Below are 24,011 nucleotides of genomic sequence, written 5' to 3'. Positions count from 1 at the left end.
GAATATGGGATTGATTATGAAGAAACCTTTGCTCCGGTGGCTCGTATGACTACTGTCCGAACCTTAATTGCCTTAGCTTCTATAAAAAAAATGGTCTATTTTTCAAATGGATGTCAAAAATGCTTTTTTAAATGGAAAGCTAGTTGAAGAAGTATATATGGAACCCTCTCCTGGTCTAAGTATTCCTAAGGGTAAAGTCCTTCGCTTAGAAAAAGCTCTTTATGGACTTAAACAAGCACCAAAAGCTTGGTATGATAGGTTTAGTCGTGTTATGATTGATATTGGTTTTCAATTCTGTTTAACTGACACTGCTTTGTTTATTAAGAATTCTGATGCAGGGATCATTGTGCTTCTTCTCTATGTGGATGATATGATCATCACCGGAAGCGATAAACAGGGAGTTGAAACAATCAAAACACTTCTTAAATCTCATTTTGAAATGACTGATTTGGGCTTGTTGAGATATTTTTTAGGCATTGAAGTTGCTTATTCTCCTAGAGGATATTTATTATCTCAGACTAAATTTGCTTTTGATATTGTTTTCAGGTCTGCTATTACTGATGATAAGAAAGTTGACACTCCAGAAGTTGTTAATGTTAAAATGAAGATTGATGATGGAGAACTTCTTGCAGACCCTACTCCTTACAGACAGCTTGTCGGGGCACTTTCCTATCTATCGATTACCAGACCAGATATAGCACATGCTGTTCATACAGCAAGTCAATTTCAACATGCTCCTACTTCTGTTCATATGGGAGCAGTCATGCGTATTATCAGATACATCAAGTCCTCTCTTTCACGAGGACTTTTCTTATCTTCCTCCTCTTCTCTTGATTTAATTGCATATACTGATGCTGATTGGGGAGGTGATCCCAATAACAGACACTCAACCACTGGCTTTTGTGTCTTTTTAGGGGAATCATTAATCTCGTGGAGGTGTAAAAAGCAGCAGAAGGTATCTCTCTCATCCACCGAAGCTGAATACAGAGCCATGGCAACCACGACCATGGAAGTAGTTTGGCTCCGACGACTGCTTGCTGACATGGGAGTTGAAGCAACAAAGGCTTCACAAATGTGTTGTGACAACAAAAGTGCGATCTACATTGCCAGTAACAGAACATTCCACGAACGCACCAAACACATCGAAATGGATTGTCACTACGTCAGAGAGGAATATCTACACGGGATAATTGATCTGCCATATGTCACTTCAGAATATCAGTTAGCAGACCTCTTTACAAAGCCTCTCGCTGCTCCCCGATTTCACTTTCTCTTAGACAAACTTTCGCTCATTGTACCGTAAGTTTGAGGGGGAGTGTTAAAATGTAAAACTGTACATATATGTATATATAATAATATTATATTATTATATATATATATATAAATACATTTTTAATTTCTTTCTTTTCTGTATTTTTTTCCCTTTATTTTTATTTTTTGTCTTTATGTCATCTAGTTCAGTTTGAACTAGAATGACTGTTGCTAGTCAAGTCCTGTCCAGACTTGACTAGCAATAGAGCTGTTGGACTGACACAGTCCAACAGCTCTTAATAGAGTTGTTGGACTGACACATTCCAACAGCTCTAAATAGAGCTGTTGGACTGTGCCCAACAGCTCTATTGAGTCCTCTTTCAGCTGTGTATATAAAGGGGTGCAGCCCCTCTTGTATTTCACTCCAATGCTTCTTAAGCAATTGGTTTTTCATATCAATAAAGAATACATTTTTATTTTTATTTTGTTTCCAGTTATACCCTTTTTAAGGGTTATGCTTTAGTGTCATTCTTGACACTTGCTCTTGTTAATCAAAGCTCGTGTTTCGAAGATCCCCATTTCATTTCAAAGGCTACCAAAGACCCTATATGTCTAGATCATATAGACTCAGACGATGAGTGGATTGTGGAGAAGGAAGATCCAGTGTTGCCTAGTGATCCCAATTAGTTGGAGGATTCGTGGTTGGATCCGAACTTCGACATAAATGCCATTGAGCATGCGCCTATTGAAAAAGTTACTTCACCTCATGATTCACAAACTGGTTCTAGGCAAGACAAGTCTTCAAGAGATCGAGATAAAGCTAAATTCCTTTTACCTTGCTATGAATATAAATATATTTTTTTAATTACATAAAATAAGTATTTAATACATGATTTTTTATTGCAGAAAAAAGAAAAGCAAAAGAAGTGATTGAGGATGTGGAGGAAAAAAGTGCAGATGATGAAGAGTCAGATAATGAAGATGAAGAATAACCTATTTATATGGATTCCTCAGATGATGACATTGAAGACTTAGATATTGATGATGACGAGACACAAGAAGAGCCTAGGCCCTAATTCATATCTTATAGCTATGGCCATTTATATGTTTTTTTAGGTCTTTCAATTGCAATTGTGAATGTTAACACTCATTTTGAAGAGTTTTGGACAAATATAGTAACATTTGATTGTTAATGCTAACATGCATTTTTTAATTATGACATTATATTGTTAATGTTAAGATGCATTTCGTTGTTAATGTTATTTTTTAAGTTAATGAATGCGCATGTTTTATTTTTTAGATACTTACATAGATCAAGTTGTTGCAATAATGTTACTTTTACATGTTAATCTCATATTTTTTCAGTATTTATTTGAGATTTTATATTTCTTGTTGGTTGTTGCTTCATTAATAAAGATTTTTTTTATTTATTTATAATTTTAGATATTTTTTATAGTTTTTTTTTAAGTTTTTAAAAAAAATTTGCAGCTTACGCTTTATGCCTCGAGGTTTATGCCTCGCCTCCGGTTTTGGTGGAGCGCCTCGCTACGCCTCAACGTTTTTCACAACACTGCTCTTGCTTAAGCCTCCCAGACATATCAATGGCTAAATGATTATAGAGTTTCTTTATCTTCTCTCGAAACTTGTTTTCTTGAAATGCTGAACAGCAGAGAGGAAAAGAATATATTGACCTTTTGATTGATGAAATGGTTCCCCTTAAGAGCCTCCAGTTTGATCCCCTGATCAGCCTATGCTAATGTAGAAGTCAGTGGCACATTTAATCAAAAGATTTCCACCTTGCAGATTTAGATCGAATGAAACGAGAAAGAGAAGCCTTAATGGAGGCAACAAAACATTGCATTCTAAAAGTTAAAACAAATGATTTTCTGCCTGAATAGGAACAGATGATACTACCTACCACCAGAAATTAATGAAACCAAACTAAAAACATGTTTATCAACATCAGGGACCCATAGCACGCAAAAAGGACGATCGAGTGGCCTGCATGAGTGCCAAAACAAGAAAGGTAAAGTTTAAATACCAAAATCCAAACCCACCTTAATTGCATCATGAAACTTAACAGATAGCTCTGATCGCATATTTTGCCCATCTGCAGAAACTCTCTTACATTCGTCCTACAAAGAAACAAGAGTGGGGATGTCAATTCACCAACTGCAGCAAATACTTGTAAAAGGATAATAAAGCAGTTCTTTGAATTGGTTCTCCATTTTTTTCCAGCAAACCAGAAGGAACGTCAGTAAATTGCCATCAAATGGGAATATGGACTATAGGAAAATTCATAAGAGATCATAAATTTAAAAAAGAATATGATTGGTGTCCATTAGGTCAAACAATCACAATGCTATAACTATGAAGATAGTTTTTTCATTTACAAATTACTCAAGCACTGAGTAAACGAGAACAAAGGACAGGACTACTGGTCAAAAAATGACTGGAGAAGGGAGAGAGAGAGAGAGAGAGAGAGTTTATCATAAAAGAGAGAGAGTTGCCAACTTGAATAATGGAAAGAAAACTGGTTGAACAAGTGGAGATGAGAAAACCTATTTTCAGTTGGAAATTTTAGCCAAAACAGCTGGTAGATATTTTTGTGCAGAAGCAATTGCTGTTTAGAAGTGAGTGCAGCTAGAACATAAAGAAACCATCCCTCAATCGACACATATGCACCTGTGCACATAACTACAATAGTTCCAGGCCATTAACATTTTAAAAGTACAGATTCTTGAACAATAATTCTAGGCCATTAACATTAACAAACATTAGAAAAATGATTATAATAAATGACATTTTAAAAAGCAAAAACCACATAACTACATAATAAAGTATCAAGAAAAAGATGAATCCAGACATACTCTTAACCATGCCCAAGAGAGCTGTGCACCACGAAGTGTCATATGGCATCCTATGTCAATGGGTGTCATGTGAGTGAAGTATTTGTGGATACAAGTTACTAGAATAAGAAATTACCATAAGAATTTTGTTTTGACGTTGCAACTCCCTACAGAGTGACTCTAGTTTCTCTCGAACAGCAATAGCTGGAAGGAGAATGAAATAAATATAAATCTGTGCAATACAAGTTTATTTACAATAAATGAACTAAGTAATTGTATTATTTCAAAGAAAACATTAATAAACAAAGTAAACCAAATGACAAGTACCTCCGAACAAGAAACAAATGAAAGATGAATAATAATGCCCAAGAACCTAATATATACCCATTTGTCACAGTACTTCCCCTCAAACTGACCCATACCAATTATATTCTCAGCCCTTGACCAGTATCAAGATTCTACTTCCTAGATGAGAACTCAATGTGAAGTTCAGTCTTATATATGTCTACATATGGTGACAGAAAAAAGTGATATGATCCTTAATTCTGTCAATCAAAGACAAAGGAGAAAAAAAAAAGTTTTCACTAACATGGAAGAATCAAATAATTCAAAGCAAAAAGCAAGTTGTACTAATTAGTGTTGTTAAGAGCACGCCTCAAGACAAGCACAGCAAAGAAAGCTTCGAGGTGGGCAAAAAAGTTAACCGGGAGAGAAGTTTGCACAACATGAGCAAGCACAATATTGCCCTGGGGCTCGCCTCGAGCATGAGGCACATGCCTCACTTTTACTCTGATGTGAATCTATAAAGTAAAAGCATTGAGGCCTTTCCCTCTTCTTCCCTTTGGTTCTCCATTCCTCCAGTGACGAAGAGACAACTCCACCGAGACTTCCAAGTAATCTCTCTCCTTTTTTTTTCTTTCTTCTTCTCCTCCACGTTTTCTTTTTTTTTCTTTCCTTTCTTTCTTCTTCTTCCGCTTCCTTTCCGCCCCTTCTTATTGTAATGAAATGATGGTCTTCCACGAATGCCCTTGAAACACTCAAAGGGAAGTGTCTAAAAGACACTTTAAGCAAAGCCCTTAAAAAGGGTAAAATAGGAACAACACACACATGAATAAATATTTTTATTTATGTAGAAAAATGCTTAAAAAGCATTACAAAGGACTGAGTTTATAAGAGGGGGCTGCACCCCTATATATACAAGAGCAAAGGGGAGAGCTCATAAGGAGCTCTCCCTTCTAGTCATTGGACTAGTCCAACGGCTAGAAATTTGGCCGTTGGACTAGTTCCAATGACTAGACTGTTTGGTTAAGTTCCGGTTGGAACTTAACCAAACTATATTATCTAGTTCAATATGAACTAGATAATATAAATTACATTAAAAAATAAAAATAAAAAATAAGAAAAATATATATAATAATATTATTATTAATATATTATTATTATATTATTATTATTATTATATATATGTTACATTTTAACACTCCCCCTCAACCTTACGGTACAATGAGCGAAAGTTTGTCTAAAAGGAAGTGGAATCTAGGAGTTGCAAATGGTTTGGTAAAAAAATCTGCTAATTGGTATTCTGATGTAACATATGGCAGATCAATGGTACCGTGCAGGTACTCCTCTTTGACATAGTGACAATCCATCTCTATGTGTTTGGTGCATTCGTGAAATGTCTGGTTGCTTGCGATGTAGATTGTACTCTTGTTGTCACAGCACATGTGTGAAGCTTGTGTTGCTTCAGCTCCCATATCAGCAAGCAGTCGCCTGAGCCAAACAACTTCCATTGTGGTGGTCGTCATGCTCTATATTCAGCTTCAGTGAAGAAAAGAGAAACTTTTTGTTGCTTCTTGCACCTCCACGATATGAGAAATTTACCTAAAAACACACAAAACCAGTGGTTGAGTGTCTATTATTAGAATCACCTCCCCAGTCAGCATCAGTATAAGCAATTAAATCTAAAGATGATGCTGACTTCCACGTGAAATAGAGCTCTTTAAATATCTAATAATGTGTAAAATTGCTCTCATGTGAACAGAGATGAGAGCATGTTGAAATTGGCTAGTTGTGTGTACAGCATGTGCGATGTCTGGTCTAGTGATGGAAAGATAGGAGAGTACTCCAACAAGTTGTTTAAATGGAGTAGGATCCTCTAGTCGTTCTCCATCATCAATTTTCATCTTAACATTAACTACTTCTGGAGTATCTACTTTCTTTTCATCTGTAATGTCAGACCTGCAAACAATATCAGAAGTAAATTTAGATTGAGATATCAAATACCCTCTAGGAGAATAAGCAACTTCTATTCCTAGGAAATATCGTAAGTCTTAGATCAGATATTTCAAAATGAGTTTTAAGAAGAGTTTTGATATTGGCAACTCTCTGTTTGTCACCTCCAGTGATGATCATATCATCCACATAAAGAATAAGAATGATGATACCTACATCAGATTGCTTAATAAACAAGGCAGTGTCAGTTAAACAAGAATGAAAACCAATATCAGTCATAACATGACTAAACCTGTCATACTAGGCTTTTGGTGCCTGCTTGAGACCATAAAGAGCTTTCTCAAAACGAAGAATTTTACCCTTAGGAAGACTGATACCAGATGGAGCTTCTATGTATACTTCTTAAACAAGACTTCCATTTAAAAGGGTATTTTTGACGTCCATTTGAAATATAGGCCATTTTTTAATAGAGGCTAAAGCAATTAAAGTTCGAATTGTGGTCATTCGGGCCACAGGAGCAAAGGTTTCGTCGTAGTCAATACCATACTCTTGAGCATAGCCTTTGGCCACAAGTCGTGCCTTATATCTTTCAAGGGTCCCATCGCTTTTGGTTTTGACTTTATAGACCCATCTACAGCCTATAGGTTTCTTTCCAAGAGGCAAATCTTGGATGGACCAAGTGTTGGCCTTTTCTAATGCATCTAACTCTTTTTTCATAGCTTCAATCCATTCTTCATGATTTTTGGCTTCAAAGTATGAGGAAAGTTCAACATAGGATTGAATTAATGCAAGGGCTGACCTATACTATGGTGAAAAAGATTCGTAGGAGACAAATTTTCTGGGAGGTCTAGAGATTCTAGAAGTCCTGCGAGGAGGAACTTCAGAAAATCTTTCTAGCGCACATGGGGGTCGTTGCTCTCCAATTCTTCGTCTTGAATATTGTAAGCTAACATCCCTACTGGTTTGCTCTTCACTATCATTTTCATTGATAGTAGGACTTTGATCATTATCAAAGTTACATTCAAAATCCTCTTCATTGGATTTTGAAGTTAAATCAATTAAAAAGGAATATTCAGTAATATCCTTGAATTTTTCACTTTCAAAAAAACTCTTTTTCAAGAAAGGTCACATTTCTTGACATATACAATTTGTTCTTTTGAAGATCGTAGCATCGGTACCCTTTTTATTTTCAGCATATCCTAAAAAGGCACATGGGATTGCACGAGGAGAGAATTTATCGTTCTTGTTTGTAAATACAAAACATTTGCATCCAAACACTCTTAGTCTGGAGTAGTCTGGAGTTAAATCATAAAGTTTTTCAATCAGAGAGATGTTTTCTAAAGAAGAAGATGGCATTCTATTTTTGAGATAAGTGGCAGTTAAAGCTGCTTCAGCCAAAACCCTTTTGGCACTTGACTTGCTATTAGCAAAGTCTGAGTTGTCTCCATTAGAGTTACCGGAAACGCCTATGGGATAGGGGAAGTGCGAAACGCGACGCTTCCGAAACGTGTGGGGAAGCGCACGTTTCATTAAGTGTGTCCCCCTTTAAAGGGGTACACGTCCCCCTTTAAAGGGAAGTTTGTCCCCCTTTAAAGGGGGACACGTACCCCTTTAAAAGGGGACGTGTTTCAAGCTTTTACTAATTTGCCCTTAAATTTTTTTTTTACGTGTGCTTTACAAAAAAACACGTGAATATGCCTTTTACTTAAGGGTAAAATCATCATTTTACAAAACCCGTGAAAAACAAAACCGAAAGGGGCTTAGGGTTTTATTTTTTCACGCATCCGACTCTCTCTCTCTTTGTCTCTCGAGTTTTTGGTGAGTTTCGAGTTCCAGCGACCTCCTCCTCCCTACTTCCGGCGATGAATCCGTTTAGGTACGCTCACTTCTTTTGTCACTCTATTTCTTCTCTCTCCTCTCTCTCAAGCTCTCTCACTCTCTGTTGGGTCCTCGGTGAAAAGGTGCAGCACGAAGCCGCTGACACCAAGTCGGCTCCTATGCCGCTAGCTATGCCCTGCTTGGTCTCCTGGCACGGTGGAGGTTCCGTAGCGCGTGATGAGCACCGGGCAAAGTAGGGGCGGTTGGCATGGGTTTTTCTATCAGACTTGCCGATGTTGTCCCCTTCATTCATGCTGACCGCTGGCTTTTTGGGAAGCTCGTTCCTACCTTGCTAATGGCGTTGCTGGCCTGCCCAGTGATTTTCCCTGCTTCCAATTCTATAGAAACACCAAATTCTGAGCTGCTCCATGCCAAATTCTGAGCTAAATAAAAACCCTGCTTCCAATTCTATGCTGAGAAAATCAGAACAATGGAGTGTCAATAAACAGTATTTTCCCGCATCACATAGCGTGTCAATAAACAATATTGCCCTTGAAAATTGGTGGAATTCAGTACCTGCATCAGGCATCTGTTCAGCAGTTATCCTGTCATTGATTGTATACATTCTCAAATCCATAACTAGAGCTACTATCTTCAACATCAGCTTATGAGTCCCTCCACTCGCTGGAGCTTGTCTCCTCCATATATGAATCCTCCTCAGGTATCAACACCATGAAACAGTTTGATGTTTGAAGGGGAAAGATGCTTGTTTGAAGGCCGAAAATACTGTTTGAAGGGGAAATTCTGGCCTTCCCAGAATTCAGTACCTAATGAGTTTGAAGGGGATGTTAAAGATCTAGAGCTATGCTATTCAGTACCTGTTGAGATAAAGAAGATGTTGACCTGCCCAGTGATTTTCTGAATTAAGGTCCAAACTCAACGTTATTCCAGGCATGTTGAGTTTGAAGGGGATGTTAAAGATCCAAATCCGAACAATGTCGACCCAGATGGTGAATGGTCCACACAACTAAAAAGAGTCCGTAGTTAGAGGTCTCTGCAAATGTGAGTTTTCTCACATGGCCTCTAAGAAAAGGAAATATAGAGACAATGAGAGGTTCTATCTCATTAGAACTCTCTAGACATCAACAAGATGCTGAGTTGAAGTCTCTAGAAGTCCCAAGCAGGATCCAGATTGTTCGCTTTATGATAGTATATTATAGAATCATAGATCTTCACCTCCTTAAATGTTGTTTATTTTTTTGTTTTAGTAATTGGTAAATTATGAGAGTAATGATTTGTATTCTTCACTCTTCATTCTTTGTTGTTAATAATAGTTTTTTTTAATGTGTTTTAGACTGATTCTTATACTTTTATGATGCAGGTATATTTGCTTGTTCTTTGCTTCATTAATGGCCATCACAAGAGATAATCACGACAATTATGATGACGATGATGATTCTTTCTACAATTTGGAGCATGAATCATCTAGTGTTGTTCGGAAAGACATTGCAAGAAAGGGCAAGGGTTCTGATTGCCCATATCAGTTTGAAGATAAAAATGAAAATTGTTTTGATGAGGAAGATGAAGAAGAATATGACTTGGATGACTACTCTAACGACCCCAACTCATACTCTTTAAAAATGCGGAAATATTTTTTTTTTATAATAGTTGCAGAAAACTTCCCAGAGACCTGGGGTCCTCACAATTCCAATTCCAACTGGATAGCCCAAACACCACAAACGAAGTTGCAACCATCATCCATAAGAACCAAACCAATTCCTTTATTTATGAGTAAGAGTAAATTTCAAAGACAATGTTTTATTCAACTGAAAGTAAAGTAACAACTGAAAAAGCAAGAAGGATTGAAGAAAGAGCCACTCTGTCACCTGCTGAAGCTGTCAAACTCAAGTATGACTCTCATCCATCCCCAGATGCATGTCCAACTTCACTGTTCACTATATCCTGTGAAAAACCAACAAAGTAGGGTGTCAGAATCGAAATTCTAAGCACAGCTACTTCTAAAGAAACCAAGTGAGACAAAGAACATGGATAAGATTTCACGCAATGATTTGAGTGAGTGCAGATATAAAATTTGCAGCATTCAAATATCCATACCTACCAATAATTACATATGCTCACCAGTCAAGAACAGTAAAGCAGTACCACATATCAAGATCTAAATAATCAAACCTTGCAGCATGATTTCAAGAAGTAAATCATATGCTATCACCAAATCATGTCATGATATAGAGAATGATTCAAACATGCATGATCTAATGCATAACAGGAAAATGCATGATTATGTGTAATGCATGATTTCTTCTGTTATCTTTCATTTAAGTTTCATCTTTTCATATGCATGCCCTATTAAATGCACGTAGCTTTAAGTTCCTCTTTTTAATTACCATTGCCCACGGATACACCAAACGGGTACAATCCCCGAGGTCAAGTAGGTTCCCAGGGTAGCTTAACACACAATTTGTATTTTATTACTGGGTTCCAACTTAGCCCTCGACCGATATCAGGAAACAGCACCATCCATCGGAACCTTGAAAAATAGCATCCAAAGTCGGGGACACCATGGAAAACAGCATCCACTGGCGCCACTTTATTGGTATACCAAAACAACAACAGTTGTGTCAAACACACCACTCCCGGGTAAAGTGGCGGACTCTCCCTAAAACCGTGGCTAGGAGAAAGAACCTCAATATCGGGTTCAGGGGACCAAATTACAGCACACGGAGTTTTTATATCCTCATAGTCTCCCCAAGACCGGATATTTAAGATTCTTATACTCCAGATGAGATATCCCAGAATGTATATTATATTGTTTTTATTATATCTTTATTAAAGTTAATTCTTTAAGTTTGCAACACCATATGCAAAAGTAAAGTGAAAACCCCGCATCCTCCCTTGCAGGGACCCTTACGGATCTCCAGCCCGTATAATCAACTAGAACAGTGTAGTAATGTGCCAAACCATCTTATGTGGTTTAAGTGATGCAGTTAAATTATATGTGAAAAGAAAACAAACCCACGGCTCTCCAGGCCGATGATGGTCCATTTAGGCCATCGATGCATCACATAACAAAACCAAGTAGTGTTTATTCATACACTAAGCCAAAGTGCCAAAAACATATGCACTCATGCAAATATAACCCAACCATATGCCTGTCATTTCTCAATCATATGCATTTTCACTATGTGTGGTACCTACATCATGTACGTGTATTAACCAATGCACATTTTCTTTGAGTGTGTGAGTGTACACTTGTAATACAGGTTTTAATCACGCGTACATGCTCACAAAACTATCAATAACCGATCCATGATCACATTTACGATTGAACACCAGAAAAGTGATATGCTAAGATAATACTTCACATATTCACCGGGCAGAAATATAAGTTTTTGCATGTGCTAAATAAGTTGGTCGGGCTTTACCAATTCCAGACCCGTTACCCTCCTAGCTAGAAATATCCAACTAAGTCCCAAAATTTTCTTGTTATCTATTATGACCGTTGCTCCCCATATACTAAACATGAGTACCTATCATAGGTATCTATCTGATAAATATAACCCAATTGCCCTGTTAATACAATTATCATATAACTTAAGAATTTGTTCTAGCCGATTTATTTCCAGCTAAATGTCTTTTCAAAAATAGCAATTAAGCTATCCTGAAATTGTGGTAAACTAACTTTCTTTGCTGACAACTGTCCAATATAGAATGAAGCTAAACATAGAATCCATTCTAAAACACACTTCGGTGGAATTTAAGAGAAATATGATATTTCATGCACAAGATTGCAGTATCTTATCGAACGAAAGAAAACAGATAGCATATTGGCAATAGTTACTTCTTCAGCCAGATTCAATAATCAATCACAACCAAAATAAGATGAGATCTGATAATAACTCTAAATGTGACAGTATTCAGGTCAACCATGAACTGAAATAATCTCTTACATACAGCTAATGCCCACTATTAAAATTAATTGCTAATAAGGTATATAAGAGAAATAACACGGCTCTTCAGGATACCCTTTTGTATTAACATGAAGTCGTCATCTCTAGCTAATTCAAACATAATAGAAGATTCAAAACCATCATGTATAGTTTTGAAGGTGTCGGTTACAGTGTCAAACATTCTGCACACACACATGCAACTCATCAATTAAGAAGGTAGGCTTAATAATGTATCTTTTTTATTCTCAAACGAGATTAGATAAGCAATAAAACATATACAGATTTGCTTAAAGATTAAAACCAGATGTGGAATTTGCTCATGCAGTTCATCAAGAAACAGGGTAAAATTCAATATATTAATGCTAACAAAAACTGCGGACTCCATTTCCATTTGTTTCAATAGAGACTCGGTTTTAAGGCTTATCAAATTCAAATCAATGAAATGGGTACATGAATAAGCACAGGATCAGTTTTGTATATACAATTTTTCAAACACCTATCCAAAAACATCAATTCACATGGAATCAACAATGCATGTGAATCATCTCAAATCAATCGATGACTAGCATAAACCAACAACTCATGAAACTATTACAAATTTATTTCCTAAATAAAATCCAAGATTTCTGTAGCAAATAACGTTAAAACTGGGCATCACGCTAAAACAAAAATTTAATTGAACCAAGATACAGATTCTTTCATATGGTTTAGCACCCAAAATAAACAGATTTCGTTTACCTCTTTCCCTTCCGTATTTAGGTTATCGAGTTCCAAAACAGAAATCCCCCAAACTTGGGGTTATCCATTTCAAGAAATCAGAAACCCCACGACTGGGGCTAATCTGATACCACAGTCGAACCCCAAATCGATTTGAGTTAGGGATTTTGCAAGGTATGGTTAGGCAGGAAAATCCCCAAATCGATTTGGGCTGGATTTGTTTCGGTTTAGGGTTAGGTACAGTAAATCCCCAAATCGTTTGGGTTTTCGAAATGGGGTAAACAACCAAATCCCCAATCCTCCCCTCAATCCACTCATGGAATCGAACCCATGTTCGATTCCTCACCCCGATTCCAAGAAGGAGCATCGTACCTTTTTGAAGCTTTTCCGGCGATCTTTCCGACGATCGGAGGCTGGGGACGCGAAGGCAGGGCCGCGGCTGATGCTCCTTGCTGCTGCCGTGACAGGCTGCTTGCTGTGGCCTTCAATGGCAGCCGGTAGCCCACGCTGCCTGACGATGGTGTTTTGCCCTCTGGCGTGCGCACACCGAGCGAGAGAGAGAGAGAGAGACGGGGGAAGAGGGAGAGCTCAAGAGAAGAGGGCAAAGCCCTCTCTCCACTCCTCCTTTTATCTGCCCAGACCCCCCTCCTCTGCCGAGAGGCGCGGGGTCGGTTACGCCCTGCGTAACCCCCCTACCCCCCTTTCTTGTTTCGGATTCTTGAAAACTTTTAATAATGGACCCGGTTTCGCCTACGAGTGACGGATCCTCAGTTGGATCCGTGGATCCAACTGTGGGTCCGACCGTATATACTAAAGTTTATTTAATTTTTTTCTTATAATTAATATTAATTATTTATTTGATTTGAATTTAACATTATACATATAATTTAACCCCCATTTGTGGTTTATTTACGGATTCGGGTAATGGGTCCAAACTCTACGACTCGGGATCCAAATCCCAATTTGGATCCGGGCTGGATAAAGAGTGGATCTGTATCCACTATTTACTGTTTTCTTTATTTTATTATGATTATATATATATATATATATATTAAAATATCTATACGGGTATATGGATCCGAAATGTGGATCACGGACCCATCTACGCACCCCTTTTAAATAATTATTCACCGAATCATTTAATTAATTAAAAATTATTGTACTTATACGTACATACCAAATTTACGAGGTAAATTTATTCGGAAAAATCCCTTTATGGGTCTTGGATCTGAAATTTGGATCCCAGGCCCAAATCACTCTATTATGAAATATATATTATAATATATTTAAATAAATGCCTAAAAATTATGGTTATTACAACTAGTATTCTGAAGATGACCAAAATGATGAACCACCTAGCATGCATAAAACAACAGTCATATGGCGCCATGTATTGAAACAAAAGAAGAGTGGGCAAGGAAAGAAAGGTGGAACCCAAGTTTTTATGTGCAGGCACTGCAAAAATATTTATCATGGGTCATATACTCGTGTTTTTGCACATCTCATGGGAGTTGCAAAGGGACAAAGTGTTGGGATTGTCCTTTGTCCTGTAGTTGCAAAAAATGCAGAATTGACAAGAAAAATTAAGAGGCAAGTTCGACGAGTGGAGGTTTCATCAAGTGCATTTGAGTTGAGGAGATCAAGAATTGATAAACCAAAGAAGCTTATTAGTATGACTACATCATCTAGTAGAAGCTGAAGCACAGTTGATATTCGTGATACCTTTAAAAAGGTAGAAAGAGATAATGCAGATCATAAAATTATCAGATTTTTTTGTGCAAATGGCATACCTTTCAATGTACTTTAATCACTGTATTGGGAAGAGATGATATCTGCAGTTAGTTGATCATTTATTACCATTCATATTTTATATTCTTGTTATAAATAGGTGCAACAATCGCTATAAGGAAGGACCTAATAAAAAATGGGATATCAATCCAGAACTACCTATTGTAGAAGAAAATACGTTGAGATTAGAGGACATGCGTTGGAGAGATTTGGATGATAGTGCACAACAATCAAGCACCATTTCCAAAACTAAACATAAAGATACACAACTAAGAGCTCCATTACCTCCAATAATCATATATACAAATCAAGTTGAAGAGGATACAAATCAATCCAATAGAGCTAGTAGAACTGCAGATATACAAGAGCGACCATCAGTTCCTCAAAGTCGGATTGATCGTTTCTTTAGCAAGAGACCTAGGCAAGGTATGTTGATCTTGTTTTTTTATTTTTACTTTTTCCTTTATATGTATTTTTTATATTTTAAATTTTGGTTTTTGAACATTTTAATTTTTTAACTTATTCGTTATAGGAAATGAAAGAAGGAGCAGAAGACATGGCCGTGGTGGACAAGAAGCACGTGATGATGCAGAAAGTTCTCAATCTATTGTTGACTTAAAGGAGAAGAGAAAGATGATAGATTAATGAACTCTTGAATTATTAATTATTCTTTTAATGATGTAGTTGGAGTAGTCCAACTTAGAAACTTTTATGTTACTTTTTTGTCATGGTCTTGTAATATTTTGTTGGTTTGACAACTTTGATTGATATGTACTTTTATTTTGAACCTTGTACGATGAAGTTTAGAACTCTATAGCTTATAATTTACAGTTTAGACTTTATAGCTTAAAAATTTAACCATAATTCTATGTAATCTTTGAGTTTATTGATTTGTCATTTTTTATGTTGCAGAGAGATTTACAACAATCACAACATCAAATAACAAGTCATTTGATTATTTCGTTGAAAAAGATACGCTTTTTAATCAATTTTTTTTATTTTCTTAATACATTATTTAGTGCTTGCATGCATTTGTTAAATGATTGCAACAATGTGAATTATGATCTTCTTTTGATGTATTATTTTTTAAATACTTGATATTTGCAATATGATGCATTTGTTAGATAATTGCAACTTATATTATTTATTATCTTAGATACATGTTTTATTTTGTCAATGATGACATAAATCTTATTTTTTGATAAAATAAAAATATATAATTATATTTTTGCTTCCCTTTTGATTCTTATTCGCTTCCCTTTCGCTTCTCACTCGAATCCTACGTCGCTTCCTTCTTCGCTTCTTACGTCGCTTTCGAGACGCTTCCTAGGTCACTTCCATGACGCTTCCTGGTTCGCTCCTAAGTCGTCCCACGCTTCCCGCTTCCTAAAATTTTAGAAGTGCCTTGCTTCCCGCTCCCGCTTCCTCGACTGGCGATTTTTCGTTCAGCAAGACCATTCTGTTGAGGGGTATTTGGACAAGATCGTTGATGAATAATGCCATATGAGTTAAGATAATTTTTAAAGTCTCCAGACATGAATTCTCCCCCTGAATCAGTGCGAAAAATGGAGATATTGTTTTGAAATTTGTTTGTGACCATTTTATGAAATATTTGAAAGTGAGCAAAAACTTCGGATTTATGTTTAAGAAAATAAATTCAAGTATGTCTAGAAAAATCATCAACAAAGATGACATAATATGCAAAACCACCTTTAGAAATAACTGGTGCGGATCCTCAAACATCCGACTGTATTAACTCAAGAGGTTTTGTAGAGACAAAAGTTCTACTAGAAAACGGTAATCTTTTCATTTTACCAAGAATGCAGTTTACAAGCAAAATTTTCAGATTTACAAATTTTTTCCAAACTTGAAAAAAAATTGGATTTTAGACATGCGAGGATGGCCAAGTTTTTTGTGCCACAAGTCTGTTTCCAATTTCTGAACATTTAAGCAAAATACATTCTTTGGTAGTTCCAAAAAAGTCCATGTAATATAGCCCTTCTTCTCTATGGCCTTCCCCAATCAACTTCCTTGACTGGCGATCATGTACCCAACAACCATCAGAAGAGAAGGATATATTACATCCATAATCAAAAATTTGAGAAACAGACAAGAGATTAAAATTTAATTTTGGGATATATCTAATTTCTGGAATACAAAAAGTTTTGAATTTTTCAAAACAGCCAATTCCTTTTATTTCAAGAGATGTTTCATCTGCTGTAAAGACTTTTGAAATATTTGAGTTATTTTTAAGACATTAGGATAAACATTTATAATTTGGGGTCATATGAAATGAGGCACCAGAATCTAAAAGCCAAGGAAAGTTACCTGGATCGGATACAAATGCAACTGCTACTCCAGTTGAGGCTTCAGCGGATAAGGAGACCCCTTGAAGAAGAGGCTGAAGAATCTCCATAAGTAGAGCCATAGAAACTGATGCATCTTTCATCTCTTCTCTTTAACTTTAGACATTGAGGCTTGTAGTGCCCCGATTCATGACACTGATGACAAATAACTTTTCTTTTGTCAAACTCGTCATTCTGCCTCCCAAAATGAAGTGGCTTGTAGGTGCGAGTGTGATTCCCAAGCCTAGATACTGCTAGGACAGAATCATAATCAACTTTAGAGAAACTCTTTCGAAGACGATTTTCCTCCATTGTTAATTCTTCAATAGTTTCAATAATAGAAGGAATTTTTTTCCGGTGAAGAAGGGTTGATTTGGTGGACTCAAATTCCAGCCTTAACGCAGTTATAAGTTGGTAGAAGTGTTCAACATCGAGTTTCTTTTGGCAAAGCTCGATGTCTTCGGCACAGTGCCATTTAGGTTCCAAAAGGGAGAGCTCTTCCCAGAATTCAGACAACTCATTGTAGTATTCGCGAATTGATTTATCTCCTTGAGTCATTATTCGAACCTTCTCTTGAAGATTGCACACATGTGCAATGTCTTTTAGAGAATACATATTTTTAAGGTACTCCCATGCCTTATCGGCATGTTCGAATTTGGCAAGACTGGAACATTTTTTAATGTCAACGATATTAATAAGCCATGACATTATTTTCGCATGTCCCATTCTCAACTCTTTCCATCTTTTTTCATAAGAGGCTAGAGCCTTGATTTTCTCTTCTAATAATAGAACATCTTTATCTCTCTCTTTTTTAGTAAGAGATAGTTTAGGTTACAAATCGGAACCATCCACAATCCCCCATAAGCCTTTCCCCCATATATGATGCTTCATGATTGAAGCCCATGTTACATAATTTGTGTCGCTCAATTTCATAGGGATGATGGTGACTTTATCATTGCCATCCATCGATTCCAAGGGGAGAAAAGAAAAAAAGAAAAGAAAAGAAAAGAATAAACGAAAAAGAATGTGAAAAGAGAAAGAGATACAATACCAAGATGTAGAAGCCCTTTCAATGAAGTGATAAAACCCCTCTCTCCAAGTGACGAAACACTTTTGCACAAGAGGCACAGAAACCGAGGCAACCTTTTTCCAAGATCTAATAATCTCGTAGCTCTGATACCATGTAATGAAATGATGGTCTTCCATGAATTCCCTTGAAACACTCAAAGGAAAGTGTCTAAAAGACACTTTAAGCAAAGCCCTTAAAAAGGGTAAAATAGGAACAACACACATAAATAAATATTTTTATTTATGTAGAAAAATGCTTAAAAAACAATACAAAGGAGTGAGTTTACAAGAGGGGGCTGCACCCCTATATATACAAGAGCAAAGGGGAGAGCTCATAAGGAGCACTCCCTTCTAGTCGTTGGACTAGTCTAATGGCTAGAAATCTAGTTGTTGGACTAGCTCTAACGACTAGACTGTTTGGTTAAGTTCCGGTTGGAACTTAACCAAACTATATTATCTAGTTCAACATAAACTAGATAATATAAATTACATTAAAAAATAAAAATAAAAAATAAGGAAAATATATATAATAATAATATTATTATTATTATATATATGTTACATGTTAACACGTATTCTTCTTCTTTTTTCCTTCCCCTTATTATTCTTCGTTTCTTTTTTGTCCTTCTTTTCGTTTCGTTTCTTTTCTTTTTCTTTTTTCTTTTCCACTCCTTCGTGGTAGCATGCTTCCTCTTCTCTGTTTCATACCTTTTTCATTTTTTTTTTCTTGTCAACAGAGGTAATTAGGATGTTAACTTTCTTTTTATAGCATACTCATCTCTGTACAGAATTATTTAACATTGTCTCTTGTGTGTATGGAAATTATATGAACCACTAAAATGCTTTTCAATCTTAGGGTTTAGGGTCAGCCCATATAATATAATGTTGATGGCATATCATGACTACTGACTCAAATTATTGCATGATTTCTTTGCGCTTGCTTGAGGGGCACTTTATTTTGCCCCTCATTATTATGTTATACTTTATCCACTCATATATAGTTTCTGTTTTTGTTTAATAGGCTGTTAATGAAACCAATTCATCTGCTACATTTGAAAGAGGACATCAATTCCTTTGTAGCCTTGTTTTTATTTTCTTCATCAAATTTAAATGAAGCTTTTCTTGTCATGGGTTTCGTATTAAAGTTGATAGTTTTCAATTTTTAATATATAATACATCTATCTTAGCTTTTTCTTTTCTTTTTCTTTTTCTTTTTCTTTTTCTTTTTTGTTGTATAAAAATGTCACCTAAAGACATGGAAACATGGAGATAAAGTTCAAGTGTTATCATGCAAAATTTTTACTTTGCATTGACCTTTTGAAAAAGTTTTAGAAAACTAGCCCCCGTTTTGAAAAATATGGGAAAACTTGAGAGAGGGGACTCACATGTCGGTACAAGGTTCAACCATTCTTGGTGCCTTAACCAGGGGTAATCGAACCAAGGATTGAACAATATGCCTTATTTTATTCAAATGTTTGAGAAATTATTCTAAATCATAAAATGAGAATCAAACACATATGACATGATTTTGAAAAAGGTTTAGCAGAAACATGAAGAAATCTTTTTGAGATATTTTGAAATTGAATTTTTGAAAGAATCAAATGATTGGGCGTGTAGGCTTGTGAGCCCATGCATGATTAACCTGAGTCTAAATGATGCATGGATGCAATTTATGAAATTTCCTTTTGAAAGATTTGAGAAAATTCATTTATAAACCCTCTTATTTCAGAAAATTCTTTTGATAAAAAGGGGTAGAGAATTCAGATGAAATAAATTCGCCACATATTGATCACTATGGCCACAAGTATGTTTTAAATATATCTCATTAGATTCTAAAAGGATGGGTTTTGAAAAATATCTTGAAAATCTGTGTAAATATGCAATGATTTTTTGAAAAGTAACATAAGTGTTTAGGCTTTTGTATCTTAAAAGAGATTAATAAAACTTTAATTTCATTTGTATTCTGACTATGCCCACAAATACGAATTCCATTAAGTTTATTAATTTTTTAGAAGGTACATGCGTCATTTGTGTTTCATCAATAGTGGAATTTGAAATGTGCATATGCACGACAAACCATAATAATTAATATTAAAAAAATAAACTATATGCAAATGCAATCTATCTATGCATAAATAAATAAATAAATAAATCCACTAGTTTTGGTCTTTGATTATAATTTACATTGAATAATTGAATAATAAAATAAAAAAAGAACAACAACAACTACTACGCCTTGATCCCAAAACAATTGGGGTCGGCGATATGAACCAATAAAGAAAATCATTCTGGGTCTTCCACATGAATCCTTCTCCTCCAATCATTTCTATCTAATGGCATGTCCTCGGTGAGGTTCAAAGCATTCATATCCTTTCCTATCATCTCTATCCAAGTCTTCTTAGGCCTACCCTGACCTCTTTTAACTAATATATTTTCCCATTTCTCCATCCTTCTAACTGGAGCATCATTAGGCCTTCGCCGAATATGTCCAAACCACCATAAACGATTCTCTCTCGTCTTATTTTCAATGGGTGCAACGCCTACCTTCTTACATATCTCCTCGTTCTGACTCTTATCTTTTATTGTATTTCCACACATCCATCTAAGCATACGCATCTCAACTACACTCATTTTTTGAATATGATGTCTCTTGGCAACCCAACATTCCGTACCATATAGTAAAGTGGGCCTAATAGTCGTCCTATAAAACTTTTCCTTCAACCGCAATGGCATTCTACGATCGCACAACACTCCAGTTGCACTTTTCCATTTCATCCACCCAACCTTTATCCTATGATTTACATCTCCATCAATTTCTCCATACTTTTGAATGATAGATCCCAAATATTTGAAACAATCATCCACTGGTATTTCTTGCTCACCACGCTTCATTACACTCCCATCACTACTTCGTTGCTTACTAAACCGACATTCCATATATTTTGTCTTACTCTTACTCAACTTAAAACCTCTTGCTTCCAATGTCTGTCTCCATAATTCTAACTTAGCATTAACCCCAGCTCTAGACTCATCAATCAAAACAATATCATCAGCAAACAGCATACACCACGGCACATTTTCTTGAATTGATCTCGTAAGCTCATCCATCACTATAGCAAATAGGAAAGGGTTTAAAGCAGATCCTTGATGTAACCCAACCGTTATAGGAAAATTGATTGTCACCCCTCCACAAGTGCGGACATTGGTTACTACTTCTTCATACATATCCTTAATTATACTAATGTACTTGAGAGAAACACCTTTCTTCATCATTGTCCACCAGAGAATGTCCCTAGGTACTCTATCGTATGCCTTCTCTAAATCAATAAAAACCATATGCAAATCTTTGTTCCTCTCTTTATTTCTCTCAATAAGTTGTCTAAGAAAATGTATAGCTTTTATAGTTGATCTTCAAGTCATAAAACCAAATTGATTCTCCGATATCATGACAACCTTCCTCAACCTAGACTCAATCACCCTCTCCCAAAATTTCATAGTATGACTCATGAGTTTTATACCACGATAGTTTGTGCAATCTTGTATATCACCCTTATTCTTATATAGAGGCACCAAAGTACTCTTTCTCCACTCATTAGGCATCTTATTTGTCCGCCAAATCTTGTTAAAAAGATTTGTCAACCATTCTAAACCTTTCTCTCCCAAGCATTTCCAAGCCTCGATAGGTATACCATCTGGGCCAACTGTCCTTCATGATTTTATTTTCTTCAAAGCCTGTGCAATTTTTTTCTTTTGAATCTTACGCATGAAGTCACGATTTATCTCATGAAAAGGAATGGAGAAGTCTCCAAGATCTTGAGCATGACTATCATTAAATAGCTTATCAAAATAATCTTTCCATCTCTCCTTAATCTCCTCATCTTTGACTAAAACCCTTTGTGTTTCATCTTTGATACATCTAACCATACCCAGAACCCTCGATTTCCTATCTCTCATCTTTGCAAGCCTATAAATATCTTTCTCGCCCTCTTTGGTACCAAACTTGTCATAAACCTCCTTATATACCTTATCCCTCGCGTTTCGAACTACTTTTTTTGCTTCCTTCTTTGCTATCATATACTTCTCCAAATTCTCATTATCACAACTCTTACTTAGATTTCTATAATACTCTCTTTTAACCTTAATAGCTAATTTGACATCCTCGTTTCACCGTGATGTATCCTTACCTAGCGGTGCACCGCCTTTAGACTCACCCAAAACCTCCTTAGCCATCTTTCTCATGTCACCCGCTATCTTACTCCACATTGATTCTGAATCATCCTCGAGACACCAATCAACTTCCTTAATTACCTACTCTACAAACATTATAAACATTCCTTGTTTAGCTCCTTTCAGTGCCCACCCACCACTTAATTCTAGGATCTATCCTATGTCTATCCCTTTTGCGGCATTGTCTAATTCTAAGATCTAAAATTAAGACTCTATGTTTTGTAGCTACACTTTCTCCCGGTATAACCTTACAATCGATGCAACAACCCCTATCTCTCTTTCTAAGTAGGAAAAAATCTATCTGACTCATATTAACCCCACTTTTAAATGTTACTAGGTGAGACCCCATCTTCCTAAACAAAGTGTTTGCTAAGATGATATCATAGGACAAACCAAAATCTAAAATCCTTTCTCTACTTTCGTTTCTTTCTCCTATACCATAGCCTCCATGGATACTCTCAAATCCATCTCTACTAATGCCTACATGTCCATTAAGGTCACCGTCGAGGAAAAGCTTTTCTCCATAAGATATCCCTTGTACTACTCCATCTAAATCTTCCCAAAATTGACGCTTAATGGAATCATCTAAACCTATTTGAGGTGCATAAACACTAATAATATTAATAATATCCGTACCTAATACTAATTTAATAAGTAAAATCCTATCACCCTTCCTACGGACCTCAACTACATTATCTATAAACTCACAACTCATAACAATCCCTACTCCATTCCTATTTCTATTTATTCCTGTATACCAAATCTTATATCCCCAAGGTTCTATCACTTTTGCCATCTCACCTACCCATTTGGTCTCTTGTAGACATAAAATATCAATCTTTCTCCTACCCATAACATCTACTAACTCTACCAACTTATCAGTTAAATACCCTACGTTCCAAGTGGCTAACCTAATTTTATGGTCTTGGACTAACTTCTTTACCCCCACCCGTCCAACAAAGTGAGTGAACCCTTGCCTATGAAGAAAAGAAAAAATAAAAACTTGAACTTTCCTGCAAAATCAGCAAACATGTTAGTGAAAAAATGTAGGCTTTTTTGGGATTTATCCAACAATATCTAAAAATTGAGGGATATTATCCTGAAATAAGCCTTTCCATGCATTCATAAAATAAAAAACTTTAAATAAACTAAATGATAATGCATGATTTAATAGACTATAAAACTAAACTGATTGTGAAATAAAAAATTTAGAATTGAAGGCAAAAAGACTAAAATACCCCTGAAAGTTGATATCAATTGCAAAACAATGTTAAAATCAGGGTTTTAGAAAACGATTTTTAAAATATGCCTAATCTGAAGACCAAATGAGTTTGAATCGATGCCAAATCGGGTGGAGAGCACCCTGACATGATCAAGAAAATAATCGGATTTTAAAACCATAAAAACTATTTATGAAAACGAGAATATAAACAAGAAAATATCGAATTTGCCCATATTTCTGAAGAATAAGACTCTGCAAAAGTCCGATTTTTGAAAAATAGTTAAATAATATATCAAATGACCTTATAAAATCATGAAAATCGACATCGAGACTCTGAACAACCCTAAAGATAGCATGCAATAAAAAAATAAATTTAATAAATATTCAGGAAAGAGATATTAAATTAAAAAGGGAAAACAGGCAACAAAACAGGCTATTCTGCACCTGTCACGGTTTCAGATTGAAAAAAAATAGCAAACAGATGTGAAGAATTATAAAATTTAACAGAGATAAACTAGACATGACA

The 24,011-nt window shown here is 35.9% G+C and overlaps 1 protein-coding gene across 1 annotated transcript in view; it reads right to left on the bottom strand.

Annotated features, from left to right (window-relative positions):
- The window catches only part of LOC149839615 (alpha-taxilin-like protein), a 152,695-nt gene that overhangs the window by 87,049 nt on the left and 41,635 nt on the right, over positions 1 to 24,011 (bottom strand). The window contains exons 5-6 of the mRNA XM_090002677.1: positions 4,237 to 4,304; positions 3,309 to 3,386 (exon numbers count right to left, since the gene is read on the bottom strand). Of these exons, the coding sequence (XP_089858803.1) occupies positions 3,309 to 3,386; positions 4,237 to 4,304 (146 nt within the window). The remainder of the gene's footprint in view (positions 1 to 3,308; positions 3,387 to 4,236; positions 4,305 to 24,011) is intronic.

The sequence above is a fragment of the Nuphar pumila genome, chromosome 4, assembly GCF_984573655.1.
Source record: "Nuphar pumila chromosome 4, dmNupPumi1.hap1.1, whole genome shotgun sequence".
NCBI lineage: Eukaryota > Viridiplantae > Streptophyta > Magnoliopsida > Nymphaeales > Nymphaeaceae > Nuphar > Nuphar pumila.
Note: the sequence above shows the minus strand (reverse complement) of the source record. Positions and strands in the feature narration are given on the sequence as shown.